Raw genomic sequence first — 16,828 nt, forward strand, 5'->3', positions numbered from 1 at the left:
GCTAGGGCTATTTACACCAGGACCCCGCCTGACTAACCAAATCAAACGGTCTGACTAAAGAGCGTTCGATCGAGCGGTGCGCCTTCGCTCCTTCCCTCCGACAGAGGGGGCAGATACACAGATTCAAAACCCCTTTGGGCCTACCGCACAATCGGTATACCCCTAGTGGGTCCTGCCGTCTAAAACAGCAGTTGTCTTACCTCCTCGTTCCTGAACCTGAGTTCACACTCATCGACGGGGACACCCCAGCACTTCTCACGTAGAGGCCGATGATCTCCTGGACAACAGACCAGTGGCGCCGAGACGAAGGGAGGTCCACGCAGAAGTTCAGGGGTGCAGCCGTAGAGAACGTGGGCAAAGATAGACCGTCTCACGCCTCTGCCTCTCAGCTACCGTTGAACGATGAGCTTCCCGGCCAATGCACCAAATGATACCGGAGAAACTGACGGAAGCCAAGCACAGAGAGATGGACACAGGTTTCTTCAGGAAGGAAGAGATTCTTTATTGGATCACCGATCGGGACTCAGAGGGACTAGCGTCACCAAAATACAGCAAAGTCTGAGTACTGAATACATAGAGTACATTCCTTATATAGCACTGTAGCTCCTCCCACAATTAACTACACCCACACATACCCTTAACCTATTTAATAAATAGAGTCTAAACTCATCCATCCGGTCTAACCACGTGGCTCATCTGATACAAAGGAGAGGGACGCGTAATTCCAGTTCTTACATTCCTGCACCTGGTCAGTACAGTGATAACAGTATCTTAGCTACGTGTAATTAACTAACTGATACTACAAACACATATACATACATATGCCTTGTGGCAATCTTAGCCTGCTAAACTTGTATTTTACTGGAATTACATCACAGTAACACTGTAGCATTAGGAATACAAAACTGTATTCCTCATGCCGTAGTGTCCACTTGTCTATTTCGTTAGACCACCCCTCCCGCCCCCCCCCCCCCGCCCCCTTTAGTGGCTGTCTGCAAGAGGTTGTCTTAACCACGCAATGTAAACATTGCAGTTTACATAGCTGGATTAAGAGGACAGGGACACTTCACTCAGACCACATGAATAAGATGAAGTAGTCTGAATGCCTATACTGTCCCTTTAACACCACACTCAACCCAAAATTAAGTGTAGGGGTGCTGGTTCCACTCCTGGATTGCATAAACAAAATTAAACTTTGACAGCGTTATTTACTAAAGAGAAAAATGTCAGGAATTCAAAGTGAATTCAAAATAAATTTTACATTTGAAGGATTACTCAAATCATCATAACCACTACAGCTCGCTGCAGGCCCGGACTGGCCATCGGGCATTCCGGGCAATGCCGAGCGCCGGCCCTGCTGTATGCCTTCATGGGCCGGTGGGGAGATCAAAGATCCCCCTCACCGGCCCACAGCACTGCTATGCCGGCTGGCGAGGAAGGGAGGGAGGAGAGGACCCGGGGAGCTCTAGCCAGTAGCTCCGCCGGGTTCCTCTCGCGAGGTCTGAGCTAGGACCACCAAGGAACGCAGCATGTCTCCCTACTCCATGGCAGAACGGCTCCCCCCCCCAGGCTAAAGGTAAGAAGGGAGGGGTGGATATAACTTCTTTTTTTTTTTATTAATAAAAAAATATAAATCTAGATAAAAAATAAATTCACACTCACACTAACAGCCTCCTCACACACACAGCACCCAGACACACACAGCACCCTCAGACACACACAGCACCCCCAGACACACACAGCACCCTCAGACACACACAGCACCCAGACACACACAGCACCCTCAGACACACACAGCACCCACACACACACAGCACCCACACAGCACCCAGACACACACAGCACCCAGACACACACAGCACCCCCAGACACACACAGCACCCGTACACACACAGCACCCTCAGACGCACACAGCACCCTCAGACAGACAGCACCCTCAGACACACAGCACCCTCACTCACACAGCACCCTTACACACACAGCACCCCCAGACACACACAGCACCCACAGACACACACAGTACCCTCAGAGGCACACAGCACCCTCAGACGCACAGCACCCTCACTCACACAGCACCCTTACACACACAGCACCCTCACACACACACAGCACACTCCCACACATATACAGCACACACACATATATATAATATATAAAATAACCCTCAGTGAGTTAACAGACAAAGAAAATTAGAAACATAGAATGTGACGGCAGATAAAAACACCCTGACACACAGCACCTCTCTTACACACACTGCACCCCTCACACACACACTGCGCCCCTCACACATACAATACGTCCATATATACATATATATATATATACACACTACAGCACCCCTCACACTGCACCACTACACACATTACGCTCCAGATACACGCTAGATCCCTTACCCTATTTGCACTCTTAATCCTCTACACACACACAATCTCCTATACACACTCTGGGTTCTTTACACACTAGATCTCCTACACACACACACACTGCACCACCTACACACACTACATTCCTCGTAAGCAAACGCATACAACATTCTCTAAACACACCCTCTCTACAACCCCTACACACACTACGTCACCTATACACACACACACACGCTACAGCCCGTATGCACACACTCGCTACATCCCCTTACACACTATGCCCCCTATACACACACACTCTCTCTACAGCCCCTAGCCACACATATTACACCACAAACACGAATGAAATTGACCTATTTACACAATACCACACCACAATAAGCTCACTCAACACACACAGAATCCCACAAGCAGGCTCTTAACACATGCACCATACGCTTTCCTGGCCCTTTTGTCCTCTGTTATCCCACTTATGGAGACACCAGAGACAAGTTACAAGCAAACACAGCGCATGCATGTTATTAAATTTGCTTGCGCTGCGCAGAACAAATACAGGGCCTTTTTCTAATGCTAGAGCTCTTCAGCGGGGCTCTGCGCATTGAACCAACATGCTCACTTTGAGAGGGGGCGTGCTTGTCATTAGTAATGACAAAACACACCCTTTCTGGCCCTGCCCCCTTCTTAGGGGGCCGCTCTGATTGAAAAATGCCAGGGCCGAATTTTTTTCCCAGTCCGGCCTTGGCTCGCTGTAGTGGTTATGATGTCTGGAGTACCGTGGCCTGAGTACCTGGTAAACCGGTAAACCATTTAGCAATGATTTGTATTCTGATCTCAGTCCCCGCTGGACTCTGTGGCTCCCTGGTGGTCTCGTGACAATTCCTGACAATTCATACTTGAGTGAATACTCTTGAGAATCTACTATCAGGAACCAGACAGGAAGTACCTGTACACAGCCAAGAGGGAGTCGCTTCAGTGACTGCAATGTGAAATAAATGCGTAGGGGCATTCTTTCAACAGGTTTTTTTTTTTTTTTTTTTTTTTTATAATTCTTGTTTTTATTATGGCATTTGTGTTATGGGATACAGAAGAAAAAAAAGAGGAGGCACTGTGGGGTACAATACAAGTCGATGAAAACAAGATGAGATGTAGTACACTCCTACTAAAGACTGCCATTTTTTAAATTGTTTTTAGTCAAGTAAAACGTAGCAATACAAATTGTTTAAGAAATGGGTGCACGGGTTAGTTAGCGATTGCTCAAATGATATGTTTCATGTGCACGACATACAAGCTACGGATCATAGGATCCGGTTGGTAATTGTACATAGATTAAACATATAAGCTTAACTCTCATTTATAACATTCCCTGTCACTAGCTGTTCACAGGCACAGGAACATGCATTACATACAAAAAACAGTCATGCAAGGCCAGGTTGGAGCTGGTTATGTAGTAGGCTATAGCATATGGAAACTAGACATAGTCAAAACAAACAGGTTTAACTATAAGGTGCATGGTATTAGTGACCGATGCCCACCAGTTATGTAGTTAACAAAACATTTGTTTCTAGTAGTGCGTATACTTTACGCTTCTGAAGCATGCTTATCTAGGAAATTCTGGCTACTGCCACCCCACAACAGGTTTTTTTTTTAATTATCCCACTGTTTTTGCTTTTTTTTAATTCTTTACTAGATTTTTTTCTTTTATGTATACGTAAGAAAAACGACTACTTTCTCTAATTGTGTTTGTGGCGGACTATAAACTGTTGCAAAGCTAATATAACGTACAAAGATATTGTAGTCTATTGCTGCCCATCATTTCCACTTATGTTCACAGGGAAGTGTTAGCCAGAGCAGTGTGGGTACTAGCCATGGGTGGCCATGCTTCCTAGTTTGCCGTTAAACCATACCGAAACAGTAAAACAGAAAACCGAGGGACGTCACCAGAGTCCTCCTGCCATCAAAACCAATTTAAAGAGACGTAGTGGTTACGATGCCCAAGGTGTAACGTTTACACTAACTTGTAGTGAATATTTTGGGGATTTCTAACGTATTAAAATGCAAATTGCGAAACTGGTGCGTAAATAGCCATCCCGTGACTATTGCAGAGTTTGAAATATATCTTTTTCCAGATCAACTATTTGAAGCCTTTAACAAAGCCATTTTAGATTTTATTTTTCTACAAATCAAGCGTGAACGGTTTAGCAACATTAACAAATAAAACCCGAATATCCTAGTTTAAAAAATAAAATTAAAATAAAGAAATATTAAGAAATATTATAATATATATAAAAAAACAATTTTTAAAGTCACCCATGTTAGACTATGAGTAATGTAGATGTGCACAATAATTTACACAGATGGGGGTCAAACACACCAACTTTAACATATATTTTTATTTTATTTTCTACATTAAAAACCCAGACACTGCCCCTTTAAGGAGATAAAGTCTACTCTAACACTCAGCAAAATGGAAGGGGGAACTTCCTCCATGTTGGATCACTCCATTATCTCCCAGAGGGGGGGGAGGGTTTCACATTCATGTTAAGGTGCTTATAAACATGATAATATAGGAAATCAGAGTCCGCGGGCCGTGGGGCTATTGTTTTATTGACTATGTTAATATGTGGCGGTTGCTGTGAAGCGCTGGGAGTTAAAGACGCCGAGCTGAAGGTGTGACCTCCCCCCCTGGGCGGAGGTGGTTCGCTCCTTTTCCGCCAGCCGCCGGTTCCATGCACATGGCCTGCTAGAGCGTCCGAGCCTCGAGTTGCACTCCGTGTCGGGCTGTGAGCAGAGCTGGCTGCGCTAACATCGGACGGTACCCCCAGGAACACACGCACATCCACTCACAGGAGCCCAGAGGCGGCCTGAGCCGTGCTGGGTCATGCAGGACACCGACAACATGGTGGCCGACGGCGAGCTGGAGCTGGACGAGGAGGACATCTCCTTCAGCGACCCGGAGGACTTCGTGGATGATGTGGACGATGATGGTGAGAGCAGTGGGGGAGTGGGGGTAATGGGTACCCAAAAGGGGGGGCGGACTATAACTCCCATCACGCTGGAGGATAATGGGGATTGGAGTTCTGCTGGGGGGAGTGGGGGTAATGGGTACCCAAAGGGGGGGGGGCGGACTATAACTCCCATCATGCTGGAGGATAATGGGGCTTGGGGTCCTGCTGAGGGGGGTGGGGGTAATGGGTACCCTAAAAAGGGGGTCGTGGGCTATAACTCCCATCATGCTGGGGATAATGTGGTTTGTAGTCTAGCTGAGAGCCCATTTCCCAGCTCTGGGCTCATGTTAGGCAACTGATGGCTAGCTGGAGGCTAGTGGATCAACTCTCATCACGCTTTTTCTTAATGGGCGTTGTAACCCTGTCGGAAATGGTTGGGGCTCTCTCTGGGCCCCTGGGAAACATGAGGCCTCTAATGGCTGATATGGGAATTGGAAGGACTACAATCAGCACTGTTTGAAAGCCTGCAGTGCCTGAGCAGGGGTGTCCTGAAATACAGGCGCCTTGCTGTTGTAGAACTGCAACTCCTAAGATGCCCAGCCAGCTTTCATAATTACAAAACACAAAAGGATTTTCAGTTCTGCATGCTTTTGAGCTGCTACAGCATGCTGGGGCTATGCTATAGCAAAGTCTCAGGCTGTGAATGAGTGGCTTAGGCCTAGGTGTAGTCCATAGAGCACCACCCACATGTAGTAGCAGCTGTAATTAGGTGTGACGATCACAATAGTGAATAATCATATGGTTATTACACAATGACAAGGGCTTGCAGACCCCACAAGAAAGGAATATGGCTGCTAACAAAATACCAGGAACTGAATATTGTGAGTGTTTCCCTAGAAAGTCAATGGATACATATTTTCCATAGTCCTATAAAAAAAAATATATTTTTCATATTCATGTTAGTGACTTTTTGTGTGTTTTTTTTTTTTTTTTTTTTAAAGTTGCACTGGAAGTACCATCATCATTACAGACCAGCATGTGTTGGGAGGTTGTGAGTTACAAGCATAGGGGGTTGTGGTTAGGACTGCATAAAGCAAGCGAGAAGTCCTAGTTATCAGAGAACTGAGCAGTGAGATTGCAAGAGCATGTTGTATACATCAAAATTGTTTTATTGTGCTAATGTTGCTTTGGTTCTTAGATTATACCTTTTTGAAGAGTTAAATCATGCACCTTTATGGTGATATGCCATTTGTGTAATACTGTCTGCTTTGTTTAATTATTGTACAGCCCAGTGGTATGCATGTGTAAGTAGTCAAATTATTTGAGAACAGTTTGGCTTCTTACTTGGGATGCTCAGGGAGCTACGTTCCATCTCTCTTCAGTTTCCAGGAGAGCTGGCCAGAAGCTTCTGTTTTGGTTCTTACATGATCTCTTCTGAGCTAAGCCCTATAATGCAGGTCCACCTCATTGACTGATGGCTACTGGGCATTAAGTGATAATGTGCTCTGTGTAATGTTGGTTGCCTTTGGAGTGAATAAGTGATGACTGGTGTCTGATAGCTTCTGTGGTTTAGACAGAGAAGATGCGTGGTGATAGTGTGAATGAAGTGAGTGCAGATGAGGTGTGGACCAATTCAGCTAGTTAAATCTAAGGCAGGGCATCCTTCAGCACTCCAGATGTTGTAGACTGCATATCACCGATGCTTTGTCAGCATTACAACTATAAGAGCATTATGGGAGATGTAGTCTCCAGTTGCCTACCACTGCACTAGTGTAAAGTGTGGGTACCTCAAGAATTAAATCTATTTTTTTCTTTATCCAAGTTTTTCTTTGATAATGTACGCTTTTAACTCTGCCTGGTTTGTAAACACTACAAGGAATTGTCAGCCCCTGAGCTCTGTGCAATGCTTCCATGTGTCTGTACAAAATAGAGTATTTGATACCAACATTGTCTATTAAAATCTTCAGTGGTAATTTCAGAAAATGAGATGTGTATTCCATGGTGACTTGGCAAGGTGTCTTTTTTTTTTTTCCCTTCCCTTCCTTTCTTGAACTGGTATATTATGTTATATTAATGTGTCCTAACCCCTCTCTTTTTCCAGAGCTGCTTTCTGATATTGTGGCCGAGCGCCCACAAGAAACCGATGGCATAGACTCTGTAGTCGTGGTGGATAATGTACCGCAGGTTGGTCCTGATCGCTTGGAGAAACTCAAGAATGTCATCAATAAGATCTTTTCCAAGTTTGGGAAAATTACAAATGAATTCTATCCCGATAGTGATGGGCTTACTAAGGGGTAAGATATGTTGCTTTACATGTTTCTACCGTATATACTGGAGTATAAGCTGAGGCCCCTAATTTTACCCCCAAAAAATGGGAAAACTTATTGACTCGAGAATAAGACTAGGGTGGGAAATGCAGCAGCTACTGGTAAATTTCTAAATAAAATTAGATCCTAAAAAAATTATATTAATTGAATTTTTATTTACAGTGTGTGTATATAATGAATGCAGTGTGTGTGTGATGGAGAGTGTGATGCAGAGCCTTGATGGGGGGGTGGGCATTTTTATTATATTTTTTAATTATAATAATTGTAATTTTTTTTGTTATATTAATTTCTTTTTATTATTTTTAATATTTTATTTTATTTTTTTTTCGTCCCCCCTCCCTGCTTGATACATGGCAGGAAGGGGGGCTCTCACTCCCTGGTGGTCCAGTGGCAGTTCAGTGGGGTGGCTGTCAGAGAGCACTTACCTCTCCTGTCAGCTCCCTTTTCCTCCCCGCCGGTCCGTGCAGCTCCTCTGTCAGCTCACAATGTAAGTCTCGCGAGAGCCGCACTATGACCCTGCGGCTCTCGCGAGATTTACACTGGGAGCTGACAGAGGTGCTGAACAGACCGGCGCGGAGGAGAAGGGAGCTGACAGGAGCTGCAGGAGAGGTAAGCGCTCGCTGCCAACCCCCAGTCTGTATTATGGCAATGTAAATTGACTCGTATAAGCCGAGTTGGGGTTTTTCAGCACAAAAAATGTGCTGAAAAACTCCGCTTATACTCGAGTATATACGGTATTTATTTTTTCTGTTCGTTACACTACTGACATCCTTTATCTTTCTTTAAAGGGGTATTCTACCATAACCTTGCATATGTTAAATCATGTATTTTTGTTTTGTTAGGTATATTTTTCTTGAGTACTCTTTGCCAACTCAAGCGCAGGAAGCCGTAAAGGGAGCCGATGGCTACAAACTTGACAAGCAACACACATTTCGCGTGAATCTCTTCACTGACTTTGATAAGTGAGTGAATCCTCCTTCACCTCTATTTAAAAAATAAAATAAAATAAAAAAAAGCATATTATTCTGACTGTATTAATAATTTCAATATTTTTTAAAACATTTTTACTTTTCTCTTACAGATATATGGTCATTGGTGATGAGTGGGATGTTCCTGAGAAGCAGCCTTTTAAAGACTTTGTAAGTGTACAAGTATGAAAGCTTGGTTCATACTAGAGTTTCAGGGATAAAATTACTGCGGTTTACATATCACAGAGGAAGCGTTGACTTGCTGAGTGTTGTACGCTTATGGTCCTATAAATTATGGCTGTCCAGAAGGTAGAACACAAGACCCATGATTTGCCTGCCTGATAGTCTGATAAAGCATAATGGGAGGTGTAGATAGACAAAATTGATTGCTGAACGGCCTTATTGGCCTTCCCTTTTTGTTTTTTGTTTTTTTTGTTTAACTCTGTGTGTGTGTGTGTGTGTATGTATATATAAAATATATATATATTTTTATAGTTTGATACATGTCATGCCAAGTATACTGCACATTATTGTTGGCTTGAAATATTTTTTTTTTTTGTAGTTTTAATTTCTTTGCTGCGTGTATGACGTAGGTCAAATTTCTATGGAATTTTGGCACACTACTATGTCATTGTGTGCCTGCTCCCAACCTGATATCCTTTCTGATCTGTCCTAATATAAATTTAGCCCAGATCTTAGTGTGTTAGAAGAGGCATATGCACAACTGAGACCTTAAAGGGGACACTTGTCTGAAAATATCTAAACATTTCTACCAATTCAGTCTGTACAATATGCAGAAATGTCTTTTAAAATGTAAAACACCAGCTTTATCTGTGATATACTTGAGTAAATTGACAGTTGTAATCTGTTTGCTAGGGCAACCTTCGTTCATGGCTTGAAGATGCAGACTGTAGAGATCAATTCAGTGTTATATTCGAATCAGGAGACCGAACTACCATCTTCTGGAATGATGTGAAAGAGCCTGTTCCAGTTGAGGAGAGAGCGGTAAGTAATTTATTATATAAGCGGAACATTTCAGGAAACTTTGTAACCTGGTTTTTATAGTATACTATATGTGATATATGGTGAAAATCCACGTGCTATATTGGTGAGACCAGCCATCATAAAGTCTTGTAATAAGATTTCTATGATTGCAACTACCTTCAATAGGCATCTAAATTCACAATGCAGTAGTTCAGCTACCTAGTCACATCTTAAAGGAATAAAAACACTGCAAGGGTTACCAGGGAAATTTAATGAATAATAGGCTTATAAGTTGGTAAACCTGTCATTCGGGGTGCCAGATTGTCAGGGATATATGTCTGGTATATTTTACTTTGCTTGTGAGGGTTGCAATCATCCAGTCTCACTATTTTAAGTCAAATTTCCCTAAAGCAATCGGTTAATAAGTAGAGGGCACCAGCATTGTATTTACATGTAATATAATTTTAATGGTTTTAAAAAGCTACATATGAGACAATCATTTGAAGTGTAACTGCCCTAACCTGCAAGCTTATAAGGTATATTTACAGTTGCTTTGCGTAATAACACTAGAATGGACTCTGGGTCTAGCAAAATGTCTATTTACTGTTAACAAATATCTGCTGCTGACAAGCGCCGCTACAAACTAAGGAATTGTCTTTTGAGTAGTTGAATTAACTGTAACCAATTCACTTGTCTACAGCGTTGGACAGAAACATACGTTCGTTGGTCTCCCAGAGGCAACTACCTGGCCACGTTTCACCAGAGAGGGATTGCCTTGTGGGGAGGGGAGAAATTCAAGCAAATACAGAGGTTCAGCCATCAAGGGGTCCAACTCATTGACTTCTCACCATGTGAAAGGTTTGTACGCTGTTCTAGGAGAGCTCTGTGTGTTTTATATTTAGATATATGTATAATACCTTGTGTAGAGATGTCTCCCTATGCTACTTGTTCATCTTCCTGTCTAACACCTGCCTTGCCACCAGAGGTCTTGGCTAAACAGTATTCCAACTGTTTATCTGGGTGCTGAAATCGTATAATCTTTTTGTCCTTCAGATATCTGGTTACATTTAGCCCTCTAATGGACACCGAAGATGACCCCCAAGCCATCATTATTTGGGACACACTCACAGGGCAAAAGAAGAGAGGATTCCATTGTGAAAGCTCTGCACATTGGCCTATATTTAAGTATGTTACAATATTAACAAATTTCATGTTTGTTTGTTTTTGTTTTTCCATTTTTTGTTTTTAAACAAACTGTTCATCTTTCTTCAGGTGGAGTCACGATGGCAAATTCTTTGCCCGAATGACACTAGATACACTCAGTATCTATGAAACTCCAGTGAGTATATAGTGTTAAGTATCTTTACCGTCCTCTGTGGAAATTATTTGCGCTCTCCCTTTTGTACATGCAATAACATCTGGTTTGCAAAATTGAGGATAAAATAGCCAATCTGTGAATATTTGATTTGGGGAAAAATGTTTCCAGATTAGCTGTCGTGGCCTTATTTCTGCCATTCAGATGTTAATTTGCTACAGTTCGGTGTTAAGTGAGTAACCTAGTTTGAGTCCATTCATCCCACAAAGTTATCTCTTGAGTAGCTGTCACCACCCTATATCGTTTGTCTTCTTAATATTTAATTTTACCTGTATGTAGAGAAGTATCCCAGTTTTGAAATCATGCAAAGTCATCAGATGGTGATAGATCTGCTTTAAGCCTCATCTCAACTTCTTTCAAGATCTGACACTCGTAGCCACCATTTTTTTTTCCCTTCATATTTTAAGCATATTGTTGTTAAATGATAACTTTGCTATGAATAAATCTAGTTCTCAGTTTTTGGATGCTTCTTTGACGTGATACAGTATTTATTAGCCATCTTATGGATTTTTTTTTTCTTCCTCCAGTCTATGGGTCTTCTGGATAAGAAGAGTTTGAAAATCACTGGAATAAAGTAAGCAGCTATTATGAGTTCTAACTAACGTTTTGTACAGTTGTGTTCACATTTCTTATTATCTGACACTTTGGCATGCTTTTTGTTTTATTAGGGACTTCTCGTGGTCTCCTGGTGGTAATATCATTGCCTTCTGGGTACCTGAAGATAAAGATATACCTGCCAGAGTGACATTGATGCAGCTTCCTTCCAGACAAGAGATCAGAGTCAGGAATCTCTTTAACGTTGTTGATTGTAAGCTCCACTGGCAAAAGAACGGAGATTATCTCTGCGTCAAGGTCGACAGAACACCCAAAGGCACACAGGTAAAAAGCAGCCTGTTTTGTTTGTTTGTTCTCCTTGGTACAATAATGTAGTTAATAAAACTTGTTTTTGTATGGAACATTTTTAGAGAAATATTTACTGATTCCATCTTTTTGTGAACAGGGCGTAGTAACAAATTTTGAAATCTTCAGAATGAGAGAGAAGCAGGTCCCTGTCGATGTGGTAGAAATGAAAGGCAAGTACCTAACTTGGTTGTCTTTGACTGCAATATCCAACCAAATGCTTAAATAATTTAATTGGCTTATTTCTTTGGTATATTTGAGTATTCTTTATCTGTCAAAATGCCTTTGGATCTTTTCTACCAGAGTTTGGAACAGTTGTTTGCTCTGCAACCTAGAGAGATTTGACTTCATTGTGCCTTAATGTAGCTAGAAGCTTAAATATACTTTTTGCTTATTTTCTCTGAGTGAACTTAACCTTGCATGATTTTCAGCAGTTTAGCTTTCGTTTCGTAAATGGTTTGTCTTCTTAGATTGCATCATCGCTTTTGCGTGGGAACCAAATGGAAGCAAGTTTGCTGTACTGCATGGAGAGGTCCCAAGAATATCAGTGTCTTTCTATTATGTGAAAAACAACGGCAAAATTGATCTTATTAGTAAGGCTTTTTTTTTTAACATTTTATTATTAATCCTGTTTATATACCAAACTTTTTTTTCCCTTTTTGGGGTGCAGAATGTATTTTTTTTAAATTATTTTTTTTTCCACACCAGAAACCTATGACAAGCAGCAGGCTAATTCAATATTTTGGAGTCCCCAGGGTCAGTTCTTAGTTTTGGCTGGTTTGCGAAGGTAAGCACACTATTATAATTGTGTACAGTTGGATTTGAAATAAAACCTAGGAAGTGTGAAAGCTTTTATGTTGCACAATTAATCAAAGTGTTCTTAAATTCCAGCATGAATGGTGCATTAGCCTTTGTGGACACCTCCGACTGCACCATAATGAACGTTGCCGAGCACTATACAGCTTCCGATGTGGAATGGGATCCAACGGGCCGTTACGTAGTGACATCTGTGTCATGGTGGAGCCACAAAGTAAGACCTACAAAACTTTGCTTTCTAAATCTTCTTTCAACTTCCTCTATTGTGTTTTACCTAGTCTCAGAACGTACATTGATCCCAGATTGCTTTGCGTGATGGTTAGTACTGTCAATGTGCAAATTCACAGCCTGTTTGCTGAAGAAGTACGGAAATAAGGAAATCAAAAATTTCTATTACAGTTCATAGGTTGTGCTCTGCTAATTTATTACGATTAATTTTCATGGACTGCTGTGTCTGATAGGGGAGAGTTAAATGTCATTCTAATTGGATATTTTAGAGTTCTGTTATTACGAGCTTTGTTAAAATACAATGGCTGGAAATGAAAGCCAACTCATTCTTGAGATGGAAAATTCTCCTGGATAATCCCCTCTTTTTAGCTAAGCATTGCAGAACCCAGCTCTTACTACTTGCGGTTGTAAAATTTGCAACTAATGCAATTGTTCCATCACCTTTACCTTAATTGGTTTCCATTGCCCATCCCCAAATTGAACCTGCCTCCTTGTTTGGTGGGAGGCCAGTGAGATACAGCGTTTTTTTTTTTTTTATTACAAGGTTATTCACTAAAGTGAAAATTCAAAGTGATTATCAAATTTAAGGTAAAAGTATTTGAAATGCTGAAATTATTTAAGTCAGTTTGGCCACTCTGGCCTTAAACTTGAAATTCTCTTTGAATTCTTATTTTAGCCAATAGCCCTGATAAATTGACATTTAGACTTTGGTAGTGTCCTATAAGTTGAAGTTCTAATCTGTAGAGTAAGTGATTAGTAGCCCATGATGTCACCCTTACTCTTGCTATTTGATGTCATTAAACCCGGGGTGGGGGGGTGGTGGTTACCTGGCTTTATAACCACTTAGTATGCATGAATGCTTATATGTACGGTTTCTGTTATGCAGGCCTGAGGTTTGTACTGAATAACATTTTGATTTCTCTCTGTTTAGGTGGATAATGCTTACTGGCTATGGACCTTCCAGGGCCGTCTGCTTCAGAAGAACAGCAAGGATAGGTTCTGCCAACTTCTCTGGAGGCCAAGACCCCCGACTTTGCTTAGCCCAGATGAAATAAAAGTATGCAGTGCTTCTAATTTTTATTCAGTCTAGTTTCTTCTGGTTTGAATATCATCCAGCTAGAGGTTGCATTAATTTTTGTGTAAACATTTTTTTTTTCCAGACAATCAAAAAGGATTTGAAGAAATACTCAAAGATATTTGAGCAGAAGGATCGTTTAAGTCAGTCCAAGGCCTCAAAGGTAAGCAATCGGTAGTTTTGCACATTTTTCCCTATTCCATTTACTTCTTCTCAGTTAGGTGTTGTGAGGGCAGAAAATTGTTTTTTTGGGGTATACTGCCCTCTAGTGACCTATGCGACATGAATAGTATGCTTGTTTTGTTTTCCTAACCGTTTTAACATTTTGTATTCTTTGCCTTCTAAAGGAACTTGTGGAACGTAGAAAGACCATGATGGATGAGTATAAGAGTTATCGGGAGATGGCGCAGAAGCTTTACCTGGATCAGAAAGAAGCACGTCTGGAGCTACGAGGTAACATTTAATCTGTGCTTCACTCAATAAAGAGGTTATTCCTATGATGGGAATTGGTACTGATATTCTAATGATGCAGCTTTCTTGCATTTCTATATTGTTTAAATGTTTTTCTGTAGTTATGAACACTTTATTTGCTGCAGAAATAGACCTGTAGCAGTCTAAAATCAGTGGAAATTTTAATTACGATCCATGTACTTTGTCAAAATAACTTGATTTATGAAAGCCTTCTAATATGTGTCCTAATGGAGCAGTGCTAATGCTAAACTGATGTCTTGCTTTTTGATTCAGGCTATACATATGGCTGAAGTTTGAGCCCTTTGATTTAATTTCCTTAAAGAATCATTCTCTGTGTTAATTATTCTCTTTCCACACTACTAGGTGTGGATACAGACGAGCTGGACAGCAACATAGAAGACTGGGAGGAGGAGACGATTGAGTTCTTTTGTACTGAAGAAATTTTCCCCCTGGAGGAGTAGTCCCGTAAATTCTGCGGTGAGTTCCATATGGACAGTATTTTGAGTGTGTATGTATTTTTTTTTGGTGGTGGGGGGGGGCGGTCGAAGTGGTTTTTATTCTTATTTAAAGAAAAACTGGAAGAAAGCATGGTGTGAGTGTTTTGTTTTTTAACCCACCCTTCCAAATGCCAAGTGTGCCAACAGTCCAAGTATTGGCATGTTTTGTCAGCAATAGGTAAAAGCGTTGGGGAGTAACTAAAATCTAAATAAAGGATTGCTGGGTGCTGTGTCCCATGTTTCGTTAGTGACAAAAACGCACAATACAGTTGTAACACCAGATTTAACCAGAGTTTTTCAGTGGCTTTTTCAAGCCTTTTAAATAGAACTGCAAATTCAGCCATTTTGTAACCACAAATAAGCTTGGCCTCTGCGAGAGGATCAAATGGTTTCCGTAAGGTTCTCGATAGTAAAGCTGTGTGTTTTTGGAATCTATAATTCTAGTTCCAGGGATAGCTGTGGTGCTTTGTCTGTGTTTTATAGCTGTAAAAGGATCAAGGGCACAGTAGTTGGAGATTGTTTATTCTTGTATGTCCACAATGATCTTGTTGAGCTGGAAGGTTTATGAATAAATCTGTTTATTTTTGTTGACTTATATTTTTATTTGCATCATTTTACAGCCTTGTCTCATCTAGCAGTGACCGTTCTTCTGAGTCCAAAAAAACCCGCCAAAGGTTCTATTTTATTCCTTCATCTGCGACCTTGAATGGACGTTGCGTGTCTCCTTAATGAAGTTGTGCCTTTTTAGTCTTCTTTTGAAGAGTTTACAAAAGAGCACTTCTTTTTATTAATTATTAACTCTTGTTCAAAGTATCGCAACCTGATCATCATTGGCTTCAAAACCATGAAATCTACACACTCCCCATCGCTGGTTTTTACCCGGCCAGTCCGTGATGCCCTGGATTGGTGTTTAGCAGCTCAAGGTGCTCTGGTTCAACTAATGAAGAATAGCTTTTTGTACTTCCACACAAAACAGAGAGTGAACTGTTCTGGCTGGCGGAAAAATATTAAACCAACAAGTCGACTTTATGCACATTTTAGTGTACTGAACCAGCATTATAGCGGACTGTATCCACCTCCATTCAGATTGCAACTTTGTGGGATTAATATGGAATTTAAAGTAAAAAAGAATGAAAAACAGAAATGATGGGTTTGTTTTGTTTTTTTTACACTAATACACGTGTTTGACCACTTACATCTCCACTACAGGTTTATTCACTCGAGTATAAACGGTCAGGAAATAAAAGTGCATTTTGAATTTTAGGCCCCATAGTATTAAATTTTGGCTATTGTGACCTAACATCAAATTCACTTTGCGTTCCTGACTATTCACACTTTATCGAATAACCCAGTATATATTAATTTTAATGGACCCACTCTAATTGTGCTATTCAGGTTTTGCCTGATATTTTAGAATGTGATGTTGGGAGCAGTATCCATCATACAGGAAGTCAGAGGGCTTGACACTGACCATTTTAAGTTGAGCTGCTTATACCTTCTAATCTTTACATTATGATAGTGGAATCTCCAGCTAGTGTGTAGGTTAACATATGGTTGAAAAAAAGAAAATGGCCTCCACTTCCAATAAGGCTACCACACTGGATGTGAGTGGCTACACATACGTGTGCCTGTGCCAAAAATGCAGCTGTAGCATCCTAGTTGCATGGAATTGTGGGATGTCACACAGCTGTGTGTAATGTTCAGCGCAGTTATTTGCACTTTCTGGTAGTAGTTTTTTGGTTCTATGACCGTTTTTGGCAGTTTCAGGTTCTAAATAAACTAGATACATTAGTTATAAAGTTTATTTACCTGGAAGCCAGCTCTGTGTGAAGCTCCGTACCCCATCCTGACATCACAGGGGCATTTTGCTGTCCAGTCA

General features: G+C 41.2%; 1 protein-coding gene across 1 annotated transcript; it reads left to right on the forward strand.

The window, feature by feature from the left end:
* Positions 1-5,049: 5,049 nt before the first annotated feature.
* Positions 5,050-16,093, forward strand: EIF3B (eukaryotic translation initiation factor 3 subunit B). The gene is made up of 19 exons (XM_063430434.1): positions 5,050-5,347; positions 7,410-7,602; positions 8,478-8,597; positions 8,717-8,774; positions 9,480-9,608; positions 10,288-10,445; positions 10,641-10,772; positions 10,860-10,926; positions 11,490-11,536; positions 11,631-11,841; positions 11,963-12,035; positions 12,333-12,455; positions 12,571-12,649; positions 12,754-12,892; positions 13,838-13,963; positions 14,067-14,144; positions 14,329-14,434; positions 14,816-14,929; positions 15,570-16,093. Exons 1-18 carry the CDS (start codon positions 5,242-5,244, stop codon positions 14,911-14,913), a joined length of 2,043 nt encoding a protein of 680 aa, XP_063286504.1. The 5' UTR covers positions 5,050-5,241; the 3' UTR covers positions 14,914-14,929; positions 15,570-16,093.
* The last annotated feature ends 735 nt before the right edge of the window (positions 16,094-16,828 follow it).

Source organism: Pelobates fuscus, chromosome 8 (genome assembly GCF_036172605.1).
Source record: "Pelobates fuscus isolate aPelFus1 chromosome 8, aPelFus1.pri, whole genome shotgun sequence".
Lineage (NCBI taxonomy): Eukaryota > Metazoa > Chordata > Amphibia > Anura > Pelobatidae > Pelobates > Pelobates fuscus.

Coding starts and splice junctions, on each gene's coding strand:
- EIF3B (XM_063430434.1), top strand. CDS start 5,242: ATGCAGGACACCGACAACATGGTGGCCGACGGCGAGCTGGAGCTGGAC. Junction 8,775..9,479: donor AGCAGCCTTTTAAAGACTTT/GTAAGTGTACAA, acceptor TCTGTTTGCTAG/GGCAACCTTCGTTCATGGCT. Junction 9,609..10,287: donor TTCCAGTTGAGGAGAGAGCG/GTAAGTAATTTA, acceptor ACTTGTCTACAG/CGTTGGACAGAAACATACGT.